The sequence below is a fragment of the Tamandua tetradactyla genome, chromosome 5 (assembly GCF_023851605.1).
Source record: "Tamandua tetradactyla isolate mTamTet1 chromosome 5, mTamTet1.pri, whole genome shotgun sequence".
NCBI lineage: Eukaryota > Metazoa > Chordata > Mammalia > Pilosa > Myrmecophagidae > Tamandua > Tamandua tetradactyla.
In genome coordinates, this window is record NC_135331.1 from 41,673,137 (window position 1) to 41,690,375 (window position 17,239).

Genomic DNA, 17,239 nt, shown 5'->3' on the forward strand with positions numbered 1-17,239 from the left:
TTCAGAGGAAACTGAAAGTTCTAAGAATATACACGTGAGGGGGAAGAGTTGATGACTTTGTGATTTCAAATGAGTTCATAATTTTTCCTTGATGTGAATTTTCACATAGTCATAAAGCCAAAAGGAAATTCTGGTAAGCATTTTTTGCCATTAACCCAAGGTCAAGTTCCCAAGAAAGCAAGATTTCCCTTGATATTACTCTTGTGGTAATGTAAGCAGTTGAATAATGCTAAAATAATTTGGCATTTTTGTGAAAATATTAGGTTATTATTATTACTGCATCCTTTCACTCAACAAACACCGGGAACATGCTACAAAACAGAGTATGAATAAGACATGGTTTGATCTCTCAACGAACTGCAATCCTAGTGAAGGAAGACAGAGTCACAAACATTCAACTAGGATGCAAAAATAAAGAAACAACAAGCAGAGAGAAGCAAAGCACTATGAGGGGTGCAAAGAAGGGAATAATTAATAACACCTGCAAAAGAGGCAAGCTTGTCAAAGTAGATGGATTGCTTGTATTTTCAACTTTCATCAGTTGTGCTGATAAAATACAGATATATAGACCATTTATATCCCTTCTATTCAGAATTTATGCAATTGGACTTTATTTTTTCAGGTTGTTATTGGAATCATGAGGAAAGGAGGAGATGAACCAAACTAAGGACAGTCTGCACAACTGGCTTTTACTCTCTTTAAAATATCAATATTATGAAAGATGAAAGGCTGAGGAACTATTTTAGATTAAAGGAGATTAAAGAGACATGACAACTGAATGCAATTCCGGACTAAGTCCTGGATCAGAAAAATAAAGTGTATGAAGCATTGTCTTAGTCCTGGAAGATATTCAGCTCAGCTTCAACCTGCTAACCAGGGTTTTTAAGGAGACCAGAAGTGCCCTAGGCTTCTTACTTGCAGGCCAAGGTGGAGTCTGTACAGTAGCCAATAGATCTTGTTGTACCTGGATTAATGCTCTGGGCCAAGTGGAACAGTCAATACAAAAACTTAAGGAGAAAGTCACCTGGGTCTCTAAGGCAGACCCTGTTGGTTTAAAAGATTTGTTCAGCTGGTTGGATCTGGTACCTGGGGAGGCATGACCGAGGCCAGTATTGCAGGTCAGCTTCATCATGCTGCTCAGAACCCTCCTGATTTTAGTTTTAATTAAACGCTTCATGAAATAAATAGAAGGGATTTAATCCTATATCCTGTTGGTCAGATTAATTAGAGTCACCAAAATTCAAGATGGCATAAAAAGGGCTAGCTATCGTTGGGAGACAATTGTCCATGGGTCCCTCATGTTTCTGTATGTCTTGTGACAGCTTTTGTCCTGGACTTTCTTTTCAAGGATGTTTGTAGAGCAAACAGTTTGGAAGATTGAGATAGTGTTTCCTTCTAGGGCAAATAGAAGATGTTTTGGTTGTCCAGAATAATAAAGATAATGTCTCTCTCTCAGAAACAGATTGGCCAAGTTTGCTAGCAGCCCCCTCATATGATCAGGAATTTTCTAAGCTCTGGATTCCTCAGTTGTGATACAGATCTACTAAGTACAAATCATCCTCATCATTGCCATAGGACTTGGGGAACAGGGATTAATGCCGACATGCTGCTTCAAGTGGCAATCCTTTGTTTCTGACCCAGGAGTCTCATATCCTCAGCCAGCTTCTATAAAGCTATAGCAGATTACTTGCAATCTTGCAGGTAGGGTTAAAGCTCAGACCCTTCACGGTTTATAACAAAGACCTAGATTAACAGAGAGAGAGAGATACCATGCTTATAACTGCAAGTAAATACATCAGTTTTCAAAAAAATTGATCTGTAAATTCAATGCAATCCCAAACAAAATCTCAGCAGTCTCTTTTTTTATATAGAAATTGACCAGCTAATACTAAAATACACATGGAAATGTAAAGGATCTAGGGTAATCAAAACAATTTTGAAAAAGAAGGAGATTGGGAGACTTGCGTACTATGTGTTTTTCAAATTTGATTATATACTGTAGTAATCAAGAGTGTATGGTATTTGTTCAAAATTAGATAAATACATAAATGGAAAATAATAGTCCAGAAATAACCCCACACATATATGGAAAAAATGAATTTTTACAGAAAAACCAATGCAATACAATGGAAACAGGAAAGCCTTTTCAATAAATAATACTGGACCTACCGGGTACCCATATTGAAAATAAATATATATCTTGACTCATATATTATACCAGACATAAAGATCTAAAACTAAAAAGCTCCTATAAGAAAACATGTTTGAGACCTAGGGATAAGAAAAAATTTCCTAGAAAGAATGCAAAAGGCACTAATTATAAAAGAAAGACATTGATAAACCGAACTTTTATCAAAATTTTAAACTTCTGCTTATAAAAAGATACTATTAAGAAAATGAAACAAGTCACAGAATGAGAAAAAATATTTGTAACATATATTTCTAGCAAAATATTTGTATCCAGAATATATAAAGAGCTGCTACAAAAGAATAATAAAAAGGCAAACAACCAATTTCTGAAAACGAGCAAAAAGTTTCATAGACACATCATAAAAGAGAACATACAAATGGTCAATAAACACAGGGAAAAGGGTTCAACATCTTTAGTCATTAGGGAATTGTAAATTAAAACCACAATTAGATACCACTCCACACTCACTAGAAATATCAAAATAAAAAAACCACAATTAGATACCACTCCACACTCACTAGAAATATCAAAATAAAAAAGATTGAGACTACCAAAATGTTGAAGAGAATGCAGAACTGAATGTAGAAGCTTAAAATGATACGACAGCTATGGGAAAATATTTGGCAGAAACGTGCTAAATATACACCTAAACTATTATTTAGCAATTCCATTCAGTTATTCACCCCCAAAATAAAAGCCTATGTTCACAAAAAGACCTGTACACTACTGTTTATTGCAGCTGTTTTCATAACAACACAAAATTGGAAACAACCCAAATATCTATCAACACGAGAATGGATCAACAAATTGTGGTATATACATACAATGGAATATTATTTGTCCATAAAAAGGAATAAATGAATAACACAGACAATAATACAGTACTTATGAATCTCAAAAACATTATCTTGAAAGAAAGAGGCCAGATAAAAAGGGATATATATGGTATTATATCATTTACACAAAATTCTAGAACAGGTCAAATTAATATACGAGGTTAGAAATCAGAATAGTGGTTGCCCAAGGGGAGAGCAGAAATAAACTGGAAAGTTGCTCAGAGGAACTTCTTAGGGCGAAGAAAATATTTGATAGCTTGACTGGGATGCTTTGTTACACAAGTGTATACATTGGCAAAACTCATCAAACTTTACATAAAAATCTATATAATTTATTGATGCAACTATACCTCGGTTCAAAACACATATACATGAGCATGCCAAAAAAAAAAACCTACCAAATAGATTGTATTTAAAACTCACTTACCTTCAGACTATTCAAGGTCTGGCCTCTAACTGAGAGAAGTTAAAACTTGAGATTAGTTGCTCTGTTTCCACAGGTGTTTAGAGAGATATCCTCTCAGACTTTATAAAGCTAACAAGGCGATGATGCCAGGAAAACCTTTAATCAATATTTGATAGTGCCTATTTGTAATCGGGAGAAGAAAACACATCCTGGACTATAAAAAAAGCCGGTGAGAGCCACTCCACAGACCTAGACAGGCATGATGCTGGCGTTCCTGTGCCTCGTTTCGGTGGCCCTGGCCTCTGCTCATCATTCTGGTGAGCACTTTGAAGGGTAAGTAAGCTACTCCTGAACCGAGCAATTCCTCCATCCTTGCCACCCCAAAAGGTAAGGATGCATTGCCCGTTTGACATTTTCTGTTCTTCTTCTGCTACCTCACCATTCAGTGAGAAGGTGTTCCGTGTCCACGTTGAAGATGAAAATCAGATCAAGCTACTCCGTGAGTTGGCCAGCAGTCATCAGGTAAATGCAAATACAAAGCAAACGATAGGTTTGCATCACACTTAGGTTACACTTGATTCTACCAGAGGAAAAATGACATGAAATATGAACCATAGTACTTTTGGTAGCAAGGAATAAAAACTTAGAAAACATTTAGTCCCACAATGGTTTTTTTTTTTTTGTCTGCTTAAATTACAGTGCTATAAACCCTAGAGTAGTATAAATCCATCGTAACTTTTAAAAGAGTTGACAGATCCTGACAACTACATGAGTTGGCAATGTCATGAAGGTCATAAGAACATCCAATGTACAGTCACTTCCCTTCTAAAGCAAAAGAGAAAAATGATCAACTTGGATGTGACTGAAAAACTGGGCTTTTGTCCAACTTGAACTTCATTTCCACATCCCATGTATCATCTGTTCTCTTTGATTTTCTTTCATTCCAAATCAAACAGCTTGGGTTTTCATGACCTTGATTCAGGTCTCCTTAATGGTATGACATGAAGCAGGAGAAAAATATAAAAAAAAAAAAAAAAAAGAGTGATTTCCATATTTTCCTTTTGATTTCAACAAACCAAAATCTCTATGCCACTTATGGAAAACAAACATCCACTGTATATGGAATGAAAACTGGCATCCTTCACTACATATGCGGTATGTCAGGAAATTACTGCTGACCACAGATATTTCCACTTGGGCTGGTGCTGTCTCTTCATGAATATATAAGCCAATCAAAATGAAAGCTCCTGAGCATCTTCTTAAGAATTTCTGTATATGTATTTCTCAACTTTCAAAGTGTGGAGTTAGAAGACGATAGAGGTGTCATAATCACAGACTCAGAAGTTTAGAATTAAAAGAGAATGTAAAGTCATTGCTTCCAGCCTTCCATTCAAATACGCAATGGCTCCCTGGAAATAACAACCCTGACTGCTGATAAAACCTTTTTGGATATTTCCAGGTATAGTAGGTATACCTTTTCATTTTAGTAGGTACTAGTAGGTACTTTTCATTTTCATTCTAATGGTTTTCTTCCTTATACCTCCTTTCTGAGCTGAAAGCTACTTTTTCTTGACCCTTTGTACCTAGCTGAGCCAAATATTATGTTGCCACTAAGATACACCCTTTCCAGGCCTCCCATCATTTCTCTTAGTACTGGTTTGCAGACTTTTGATCATTCCGCTTACCTTTGGATATCACTCAGAGTTTCTGAATTTATTTCTTTTTTTAAATGTAGCAAACAGAATTGATAATATGCTGCCAGGAGTGCCGTGATTAATACATGCTATAGGCCCACTGTCCACCGTCATTTGCAAAGCAGACATTTACTGGGACCTACGACTCTTTTTAACATCTTTGAAACACTCCTATCTTATATTACATTTGTGGTCACTCACAGTCATCAGGTTATTTTCTTTCTAACAGGAGACACCCTCAAACAAGGTTTCCCTCCTTCTGCATTTGCCTAATTGATTTTTTTAACCTAAATGCAGATTTTTAGATTTACTGTTAAAATTTACCCTGATAGCCTGTTTTCTGAAAGTTGAGATCTTTTTTTAAAACAAATTCAGTCATCCAGGGAAATAATTCTTCTCCCCAATTTTGCATCACCAGCATGTTCAATAAGCATACCTTCTCAACTAGTCTTCGTCACTGATAAAGAAGATGAAGTAGGTCAAGGGTCAACCTAGAATCAGGTCTTCTTCACTTATTCAATACATAGTTATCATGAGTTTCCCATATACTAGACACAATGTTAAGCAGTGAAAATGATCCATTAATCAACTCTCCTAGGATAAGTGTGCTCACTGACCTAGGTTATTGGAGCATTATTTACAGCTAACGCAATGCTGCCTTCTGACCTGCAAAGAAGGACATCAATGCAGAGAGTCTATCCAAAGTTTTGCAGAGATCAAGGTTAAGCTTTTTACCAAGTCTCCCAATAATAAGATGAAGTTAGTTAGGTGTTTTATTCTTGCTTTAAGCCATGCCAACTCCCAGGGATGACAGCTTCCTCTTCTGAGCATTCACAACCCAACTGCTTCTAGTTTCTTCTGCAGCTTTGCCAGAATCCATGTCGGGCTCTAGGAGCTATCCTGTGAGTGAAGCATATTCTGGGGGTGGCCTTCCTGATAAGATCAGTACAAGGCCATCTAGTCTTGGTATTCATCCTTGGCCATATGACCTTCCTCCCAGCTTTTGAACATGTTCTTTTAAAAGTTGGATGTATTGGAGAACTCCATGACCACACTGGACTCTAGCAGCCCTCCTTTCTCATTTGGATCATTTATACTTGTTTAGTAAGGATTCTATCTCTTTGTAGTTAAGGCTGTAATTAAGGCTTTTTTCTTGGAAGTCATGCACCATGAAATATACTCTCTTTTCCATGGACTTTTTGAGCTGTTTTTTTCTTGAGTTTGAGGTGTGTGTTTATCTATACCCAGAATGGCATGATTACTAGTTTCCTATGTTCCCGTCGCCCCCCCCCACAACAGGAAATTTCTCCCTGCTGTTCAGAATCAAGCCTAGAGTAGAAGTTGCTTCCTCTTCTAACAAGAAATGAAGATTTTAGCAGGATAAATGAGAAATCTATCAAATGAGCTGTTTATAGGCAAATACAACATGTAGCAAATGTCTGAAGCATCAAAGAGCCTCAAGGCCAATATTTACTTTTTATACTCCCATCTCATTTCCAAAAGAATTTAAAGAGAGCAGGCTACTTTCTTTTGCTTTTATGCTAGTTTTGTGATGTATTCTGGGAAGGACTTAAGTTATCAGCCAGCTAAATGGGCAAGCTGGTATTCCCACAATGCTATCACTTAAAACTATCCTTTTATATTACAACAAATGTTTTCTTTTGTTATTCTCCACCTAGCTTCCTGGATTTGTATTCAGTTTTATAACTTCTTGGCACATAATTCAATTCCTTACATCTTATGTCATATATTTTACTCAACTTTCATATTTCTGACATAAATCTCATTCATGACATCTCAACATTTCAGGAAGTTCATATTTATCCCTGTATACTAATACTTTGAGTGTTTTATTCATATCCATACTTGGTGCATTGATAAACAGCCATGAGGTTATGTATTCCTGATTCTCACCTTCATTTCTGCTAAGTACTGGGGACTTCCTTTAGTATCCTAAGACCATGTCACACTTGTAACATTCCATAGTGTTGGATGTTGGCAGGGTTCACCATTTCAAACTGAAATTTTTAAATGATCTCAGGTTAAGTTCTGTCAAACATATGCATGAGATTTCTACACTCCTTTTTCAAAAATTCATCATTCTAGTATGTCACTGCAGGATCTTAAGGGTAGCACAATAGATACCATCCAATGACAGATCTAGACCCAATGGACAAAAGGTTAGGAAAGGCAACTTTCAGCTCAATATCAGGAAGAAAACCTATTCTGAAATGGCACTCAATATGCTCAAGTTTGTATTTGGACCATCACCAGAGACATAATGCAGGCATCTCTCGCTTTGTGTGGAAAGCTGGGGACTTAATATGGATTTTCCCAGAAGCAGTTCTTGAAACAAGGATGCAGGGGCAAAGATTTTATTTGAGAAGTGTGGGGAATACTGGTAAAGAAGCAGAGAGTGATACAGAGAAGACAAGGCAATCAACAAAATGTGCACTATTAAGCCAGCTGCTTTAGAGGGCAGCTGGAACTTAATCCAACAGGGAAATTTGTGGAAAGAATGCAAAGCACATACTTCAGAATTATCCCGCCTGAGAGGCAAGGGAGCCAAAGTATTTATACATCCACTTTCCAAAGTCATTGACTTAGAACTTCTCTGGGGGAATTATTTCCTCAATGCCCCCAGCCTGCCATGAGCTGATAGCCTGGTTTTTCATAGGTCTGAGGAAAGAAGCCCTCTACTCTTTGGATTTCCAAAGGGGGGTTAGATCCTGTCAGGGGAGTATCTCTTTCATCAGTATGGGTGGGAGGCTGGTAGCTTTATTATGGATTCTTAGAAGATTTTATATGCTTTACTGATTCTAAACCTCATGTCTATAATAAGACACACCTACCTCTCCCACCCCACCTTGGAAGGACAGGTGTTTATTAGGAACAAAAATATGGAGCTAAAAACTTTTTAAAATAGATTTTCTCTTACAATGTGCTTATCTTCATTGCTCTTCCCTTAAAAATGTTGGCTAACTGAAGTTCGCCACACCCCCTTGCTTTCTCTGTGCTAGTTCTTTGTCATGATATGTGTTTCTTTTTCCTCCACCCTCATTTAACCTCTCATCTTTGTCCTCTCACCTTTGACCACTCAGTCACATTCTGGATTCAATCCTTATCCAGGTGATTCTCTCTCCTTTCAATCTCTTTGTGACAACCACATTCACATGTTTCTTTTGGAATCCATCCTGATGAAATCCCAGTGCCCTTACGTCCCATGACCCTGATATACGCTGTGGTCCCAACTCATGACCCAGCTCCCACTAGCCTTCTACAGTGGTTTGAAGATTGGACAGGATACAGGTTATTGAATTCTCCTTAGCTGTATCTGAAATTGAGTTGTTTTAAGATATTATCTCAATGGTTCCTGCCTCACACCTTCTACATCTGCCAAACTCCTTCAAGTTCCCCAAAAATGGACCTAAAATCACTACCTGTCATGTACCCATTGGGAGACTAGTTCTGGCTGAGATGCAGGGGCATAAAAGGACCCTATGTCAGGCTCACCTCAGGCATCTAGGGCTCTATTCAGTGTAAGGACAGAACAGAAAAGCAGACAATTACAGTAGGCAGCATGTCTCTGTTAATATTTTTCCATGGAAAAAGGAGATATAAAATCACACCTCCATAAATAAAGACATTAGAATTATTGATAGGTCATCCTGTTCTTTGGGGGCATAATTTTCTCTCAAGTCTCCCCATGAGATTGTAAACTCCGTGCAAGAACAGCAGCCATGTTTGATTTAATCACAGGTGTGTTCCTAGTCTTAGGCATAGTGCCTAGCACATAGTAGGTCCACAGTAGTAGTTAATGAATAAATGAAAATGTCAGAATATTACTGGCTCCCTGACAGTATTTTGCTTTGGGTCATGGTACCAAGACACCCACCATGCAAAAATGCCTTTGTTCTCCCCTGATCTGTCTTCCACAGGTCAGGGATTCTCTGGAATCCACACACTGTTGTGACTTACATGCATTGAATTCCACGATAAATTCATAAAATAAATTCATTTACAAAATAAAAGGGAAAGCTCAATTTCTTTCCATGAAATTTTGTGGCTCTGGTTTATTCATTATCACAAGTAAATGTTCCAGAAAAGTCAATGAATAGTAAAGGGAAGTTATGGAAAACTACAATTAACTAACATTATGGGAAATAATTATAGGCTCTTCATGCTTGTGGAAAATCAATTAAGGTTATGTACGAATTCGTAAATATTTTTATCTACCTCTACTGCCTGGTCCCAATACTTGTTCACTCAAAGGAGATATTTTTAAAGAGATTTCATGGATAATTTGATTTTGAAAATAATTCAGTGGAGTACAGCAATAATAGGGCAATAATGTGCTCAGAGATGATAATTCACCCACTGAACTGTAGGTGTTCAACACAGTATATCTTGTCCTCTATTCAGATTGACTTCTGGACACCAGATTCTGTCACACAAATCAAACCTCACAGCACAGTTGATTTTCGTGTTAAAGCAGAAGATATTTCCACTGTGGAAGACTTTCTGGAGCAGAATGAGCTACAATTTGAGTAAGTCCATATCTTACAGCTTCAAAATTCTTGCCCATGCTTGATCCCATCAGAGTCTCTGAATACCTCTGGAAATGTAACATTGAGTCTGAGAAGTTACACAACTTGCCCAGGGCCCGACAAATACTTAAAGATAGAGCTGGCTCTGAGTTACCAACCTTAATATTTCAGGCCTGGTAGATTTTGTGTTTAGTCATTGCTCTAATGAAAATGGCTTTGATTTGAACCCCAAATCTTCGGTCAGATGACATCTGATCCCACTACTGGTTTAGAAGTGATATACAGGGGTCAGGTCAAACCAATTGACAATCTGTTATGAGCTAAAAGCAGCTTTAGCCCAAAATATCTTCTTTCCAGATAGGAGACTGGACCTCCTATGAGTCATCAGTTCTCCTTATTCTCCTTTACCTTCCTTAAGCTAAAGACAGGAAACAGACTGAGAGCTTTTCTATTTTTTTTTTTTATTAACTAAAGAAAAAAAAGAAATTAGCACAACATTTAGAAATCGTTCCATTCTACAAATGCAATCAGTAATTCTTAACATCATCACATAGATGCATGATCATCATTTCTTAGTACATTTGCATCTATTTAGGAAAAGAACTAGCAAAACAACAGAAAAAGATATAGAATGTTAATATAGAGAAAAAAATAAAAATAATAATAATAGTAAAAAAAAAAAGACACAAACAAACAAACAGACAAAAAAAAAAAACCTATAGCTCAGATGCAGCTTCATTCAGTGTTTTAACATGATTACTTTACAATTAGGTATTATTGTGCTGTCCATTTTTGAGTTTTTGTATCTAGTCCTGTTGCACAGTCTGTATCCCTTCAGCTCCAATTACCCTTTATCTTACCCTGTTTCTAACTCCTGCTGGACTCTGTTACCAATCACATATTCCAAGTTTATTCTCGAATGTCGGTTCACATCAGTGGGACCATACAGTATTTGTCCTTTAGTTTTTGGCTAGACTCACTCAGCATAATGTTCTCTAGGTCCATCCATGTTATTACATGTTTCATAAGTTTATTCTGTCTTAAAACTGCATAATATTCCATCGTATGTATATACCACAGTTTGTTTAGCCACTCGTCTGTTGATGGACATTTTGGCTGTTTCCATCTCTTTACAATTATAAATAATGCTTCTATAAACATTGGTGTGCAAATGTCCGTTTGTGTCTTTGCCCTTAAGTACTTTGAGTAGATACATAGCAATGGCATTGCTGGGTAGTATGGCAATTCTATATTCAGTTTTTTGAGGAACTGCCAAACTGCCTTCCACAGTGGTTGCACCATTTGACATTCCCACCAGCAGTGGATAAGTGTGCCTCTTTCTCCACATCCTCTCCAGCACTTGTCATTTTCTGTTTTGTTGATAATGGCCATTCTGGTGGGTGTGAGATGATATCTCATTGTGGTTTTGATTTGCATTTCTCTAATGGCCAGGGACATTGAGCATCTCTTCATGTGCCTTTTGGCCATTTGTATTTCCTCTTCTGAGAGGTGTCTGTTCAAGTCTTTTTCCCATTTTGTAATTGGGTTGGCTGTCTTTTTGTTGTTGAGTTGAACAATCTCATTATAAATTCTGGATACTAGACCTTTATCTGATATGTCGTTTCCAAATATTGTCTCCCATTGTGTAGGCTGTCTTTCTACTTTCTTGATGAAGTTCTTTGATGCACAAAAGTGTTTAATTTTGAGGAGCTCCCATTTATTTATTTCTTTCTTCAGTGCTCTTGCTTTAGGTTTAAGGTCCATAAAACCGCCTCCAATTGTAAGTTTCATAAGATATCTCCCTACATTTTCCTCTAACTGTTTTATGGTCTTAGACCTAATGTTTAGATCTTTGATCCATTTTGAGTTAACTTTTGTATAGGGTGTGAGATACAGGTCTTCTTTCATTCTTTTGCATATGGATATCCAGTTCTCTAGGCACCATGTATTGAAGAGACTATTCTGTCCCAGGTGAGTTGGCTTGACTGCCTTATCAAAGATCAAATGTCCATAGATGAGAGGGTCTATATCTGAGCACTCTATTCGATTCCATTGGTCGATATATCTATCTTTATGCCAATACCATGCTGTTTTGACCACTGTGGCTTCATAATATGCCTTAAAGTCCGGCAGCGTGAGACCTTCAGCTTCGTTTTTTTTCCTCAAGATACTTTTAGCAATTCGGGGCACCCTGCCCTTCCAGATAAATTTGTTTGTTGGTTTTTCTATTTCTGAAAAATAAGTTGTTGGGATTTTGATTGGTATTGCATTGAATCTGTAAATCAATTTAGGTAGGATTGACATCTTAACTATATTTAGTCTTCCAATCCATGAACACGGTATGCCCTTCCATCTATTTAGGTCTTCTGTGATTTCTTTTAACAGTTTTTTTGTAGTTTTCTTTGTATAGGTTTTTTTGTCTCTTTAGTTAAATTTATTCCTAGGTATTTTATTCTTTTAGTTGCAATTGCAAATGGGATTCGTTCCTTGATTTCCCCCTCAGCTTGTTCATTACTAGTGTATAGAAACACTACAGATTTTTGAACGTTGATCTTGTAACCTGCTACTTTGCTGTACTCATTTGTTAGCTCTAGTAGTTTTGTTGTGGATTTTTCCGGGTTTTTGACGTATAGTATCATATCGTCTGCAAACAGTGATAGTTTAACTTCTTCCTTTCCAATTTTGATGCCTTGTATTTCTTTTTCTTGTCTAATTGCTCTGGCTAGAACCTCCAACACAATGTTGAATAATAGTGGTGATAGTGGACATCCTTGTCTTGTTCCTGATCTTAGGGGGAAAGTTTTCAATTTTTCCCCATTGAGGATGATATTAGCTGTGGGTTTTTCTTATATTCCCTCTATCATTTTAAGGAAGTTCCCTTGTATTCCTATTCTTTGAAGTGTTTTCAACAGGAAAGGATGTTGAATCTTGTCAAATGCCTTCTCTGCATCAATTGAGATGATCATGTGATTTTTCTGCTTTGATTTGTTGATATGGTGTATTACATTAATTGATTTTATTATGTTGAACCATCCTTGCATACCTGGGATGAATCTTACTTGGTCATGATGTATAATTCTTTTAATGTGTTGCTGGATTCAATTTGCTAAAATTTTGTTGAGGATTTTTGCATCTATATTCATTAGAGAGATTGGTCTGTAGTTTTCTTTTTTTGTAATATCTTTGCCTGGTTTTGGTATGAGGGTGATGTTGGCTTCATAGAATGAATTAGGTAGCTTTCCCTCCACTTCAATTTTTTTGAAGAGTTTGAGGAGAGTTGGTACTAATTCTTTCTGGAATGTTTGATAAAATTCACATGTGAAGCCATCTGGTCCTGGACTTTTCTTTTTAGGAAGCTTTTGAATGACTGATTCAATTTCTTTACTTGTGATTGGTTTGTTGAGGTCATCTATTTCTTCTTGAGTCAAAGTTGGTTGTTCATGTCTTTCCTGGAACCCGTCCATTTCATCTACATTGTTGTATTTATTAGCGTAAAGTTGTTCATAGTATCCTGTTATTACCTCCTTTATTTCTGTGAGGTCAGTGGTTATGTCTCCTCTTCCATTTCTGATCTTATTTATTTGCATCCTCTCTCTTCTTCTTTTTGTCAGTCTTGCTAAGGGCCCATCAATCTTATTGATTTTCTCATAGAACCAACTTCTGGTCTTCTTGATTTTCTCTATTGTTTTCATGTTTTCAATTTCATTTATTTCTTCTCTAATCTTTGTTATTTCTTTCCTTTTGCTTGCTTTGGGGTTAGCTTGCTGTTCTTTCTCCAGTTCTTCCAAGTGGACAGTTAATTCCTGAATTTTTGCCTTTTCTTCTTTTCTAATAACAAAGATTAGAGCAGAAATAAATGAAATTGAAAACATGAAAACAATAGAGAAAATCAATAAGACCAGAAGTTGGTTCTATGAGAAAATCAATAAGATTGATGGGCCCTTAGCAAGATTGACAAAAAGAAGAAGAGAGAGGATGCAAATAAATAAGATCAGAAATGGAAGAGGAGACATAACCACTGACCTCACAGAAATAAAGGATATAGGCATTTAGGGCAAATAATTTCCCTCTTAGCACTGCCTTTGCTGCGTCCTATAGGTTTTGATATGTTGTGTTTTCATTTTCATTCGCCTCGAGGTATTTACTAATTTCTCTTGCAATTTCTTCTTTGACCCACTCGTTGTTTATGAGTGTGTTCTTGAGCCTCCACGTATTTGTGAATTTTCTGGCACTCCGTCTATTATCGATTTCCAACTTCATTCCTTTATGATCCGAGAAAGTGTTGTGTATGATTTCAATCTTTTAAAATTTGTTAAGACTTGCTTTGTGACCCAGCATATGGTCTATCTTTGAGAATGATCCATGAGCACTTGAGAAAAAGGTGTATCCTGCTGTTGTGGGATGTAATGTCCTATAAATGTCTATTAAGTCTAGCTCATTTATAGTAATATTCAGATTCTCTATTTCTTTATTGATCCTCTGTCTAGATGTTCTTTCCATTGATGAGAGGGGTGAATTAAAGTCTCCAACTATCATGGTATATGTGTCTATTTCCCTTTACAGTGTTTGCAGTGTATTCCTCACATATTTTGGGGCATTCTGGTTCGGTGCATAAATATTTATGATTATGTCTTCTTGTTTAATTGTTCCTTTTATTAGTAGATAGTGTCCTTCTTTGTCTCTTTTAACTGTTTTACATTTGAAGTCTAATTTGTTGGATGTTAGTATAGCTACTCCTGCTCTTTTCTGGTTGTTATTTGCCTGAAATATCTTTTCCCAACCTTTCACTTTCAACCTATGTTTATCTTTGGGTCTAAGATGTGTTTCCGGTAGACAGCATATAGAAGGATCTTGTTTTTTAATCCATTCTGCCAATCTATGTCTTTTGATTGGGGAATTCAGTCCATTAACATTTAGTGTTATTACTGTTTGGATAATATTTTCCTCTACCATTTTGCCTTTTGTATTATATATATCATATCTGATTTTCCTTCTTTCTACACTCTTCTCCATACCTCTCTCTTCTGTCTTTTCATATCTGACTCTAGTGCTCCCTTTAGTATTTCTTGCAGAGCTGGTCTCTTGGTCACAAATTCTCTCAGCGACTTTTTGTCTGAGAATGTTTTAATTTCTCCCTCATTTTTGAAGGACAATTTTGGTGGATATAGGAGTCTTGGTTGGGAGTTTTTCTCTTTTAGTAATTTAAATATATCATCCCACTGTCTTCTAGCTTCCATGGTTTCTGCTGAGAAATCTACACATAGTCTTATTGGGTTTCCCTTGTATGTGATGGATTGTTTTTCTCTTGCTGCTTTCAAGATCCTTTCTTTCTCTTTGACCTCTGACATTCTAACTAGTAAGTGTCTTGGAGAACGCCTATTTGGGTCTATTCTCTTTGGGGTGCGCTGCACTTCTTGGATCTGTAATTTTAGGTCTTTCATAAGACTTGGGAAATTTTCAGTGATAATTTCTTCCATTAGTTTTTCTTCTCCTTTTCCCTTCTCTTCTCCTTCTGGGACACCCACAACATGTATATTTGTGCGCTTCATATTGTCCTTCAGTTCCCTGAGCCCCTGCTCAAATTTTTCCATCCTTTTCCCTATAGTTTCTGTTTCTTTTTGGAATTCAGATGTTCCATCATCCAATTCACTAATTCTAGCTTCTGTCTCTTTAAATCTACCATCGTAGGTATCCATTGTTTTTTCCAGCTTTTCTACTTTGTCCTTCACTCCCATAAGTTCTGTGATTTGTTTTTTCGGTTTTTCTATTTCTTCTTTTTGTTCAGCCCATGTCTTCTTCATGTCCTCCCTCAATTTATCGATTTGGTTTTTGAAGAGGTTTTCCATTTCTGTTCGTATATTCAGCATTAGTTGTCTCAGCTCCTGTATCTCATTTCAACTATTAGTTTGTTCCTTTGACTGGGCAATATTTTCAATTTTCTGAGCGTGATCCGTTATCTTCTGCTGGCGTCTGGGCATTTAATCAGATTTCCCTGGGTGTAAGACCCCGCAGGTTGAAAGATTTTTCTGTGAAATCTCTGGGCTCTGTTTTTCTTATCCTGTCCAGTAGGTGGTGCTCATGGCGTTCATCTCTGTGCGGGTCCCACCGGTGAAAGATGCTGTGGCTCCTTTAACTTTGGAAAACTCTTGCTGAAGCAGGGGGGGTCACCAGCCGAAGCGGCTTGGGGCAGTGCCAATCCGAATCTCCCCGCCGGCCTGGGGATCCGCGCACGGGGAGGGTCGCTGGCCTCTGCGGCTTGGGGGAGCACCTGTCCAAATTTCCCAGCCGGCCCGGGGCACCAAGCGTGGTGGGGGGGTGCCAGCCGCTGCGGCTTGGGAGAGTGTCTATCCACCATTCCCAGCCAGACCGGGAAGCCACGTGTTTGGAAGGGATCCCGGTCGCCGTTCTCCGCGGCTTGGGGATCTCTGATCCAATTCTCCCAGCTGGTCCGGGGGGCCGCGTGTGGGGGGGGGGGCGCCAGCTGCTGCGGCTTAAGGGGACCACCTGTCCAATTCTCCCAGCTGGCCCGGGAAGGAGGAAGGGAGGGACTCCGGCCACTTGCTGCCCCAGCCCGGGGAAGCCCGCGCCCCTCGGTGATCTCACCGGAGCGGGTTCTCCCAGCCAGTCAGCCATTCCAGAATGGGGTACACTGTCTTCTTGGTCTCTGTCGTGCCTCCGGGAGCTGTTCTGTATCGTTTCCACTTCTCTAGTAGCTGTTCTGGAGGAGGAACTAAGATCCGTGCGTCTTATTATGCCGCCATCTTCTCCGGAAGAACCTCTGTCTCTATTTTTTCATACCAAGACTCCACCACTCTCTCTAATAGTAGGAGAAGGCAAAGACAGATGAGACCAAAGAAAGGAAAATGGTTTCCCCAAAGTCTTGAGTCTAGTTAGCGAAACTCATCACCCATAACTTCCCTCCTCGAATACCATCCTAGTCCATCTCGATTTTTCAAGATGAGAAATCCTCCTGAGTAAAGGCCATTGTCCGCTGATTGACCCAACAAATAGATATTGTACCAAGTACTGAACAAAACAGATATGGCACTACCCACTTTAGGAGAAGACAAACCTTAAACACAGAATTGCAATAATGTGTATTAGACATTAAAAAGGATAAAGAGCTGGAAATGCCAGGGAATGGGCCAAGACTAGGGATCAGGGAGGCCATCTATAGTGACTAAGGTTTCTGCTCAGTCCTGAAAGATGAATAGGAGTTTCTAGGGAAAGACAAGGAAAAACTATATTATAGGTAGGGAATAGACCATACGCTAGGGTGCAGAGTTGGGAGGGACCCAGTTTGATGCAGAGACATTTATATGGGAGGGAAGAAAGAGATGAGGCCTTTAGTCCTGACCCAGAGCAGAGCTGTTCCTCCAGGGGGGAGATCCAGCGGAGCCAAGGCAATCCTGAGGCCTTTAGTCCTGACCCAGAGCAGAGCTGTTCCTCCAGGGGGGAGATCCAGCGGAGCCAAGGCAATCCTGAGGCCTTTAGTCCTGACCCAGAGCAGAGCTGTTCCTCCAGGGGGGAGATCCAGCGGAGCCAAGGCAATCCTGGCTCTGACC

General features: G+C 38.3%; 1 protein-coding gene across 1 annotated transcript in view; it reads left to right on the forward strand.

Annotated features, from left to right (window-relative positions):
* The first annotated feature begins 3,612 nt into the window (after nucleotides 1-3,612).
* LOC143684067 (carboxypeptidase B) overlaps nucleotides 3,613-17,239 on the forward strand; it is a 39,625-nt gene continuing 25,998 nt past the window's right edge. Inside the window, exons 1-3 of the mRNA XM_077160736.1 lie at nucleotides 3,613-3,766; nucleotides 3,880-3,955; nucleotides 9,550-9,674. Of these exons, the coding sequence (XP_077016851.1) occupies nucleotides 3,693-3,766; nucleotides 3,880-3,955; nucleotides 9,550-9,674 (275 nt within the window). The 5' untranslated portion in view covers nucleotides 3,613-3,692. The remainder of the gene's footprint in view (nucleotides 3,767-3,879; nucleotides 3,956-9,549; nucleotides 9,675-17,239) is intronic.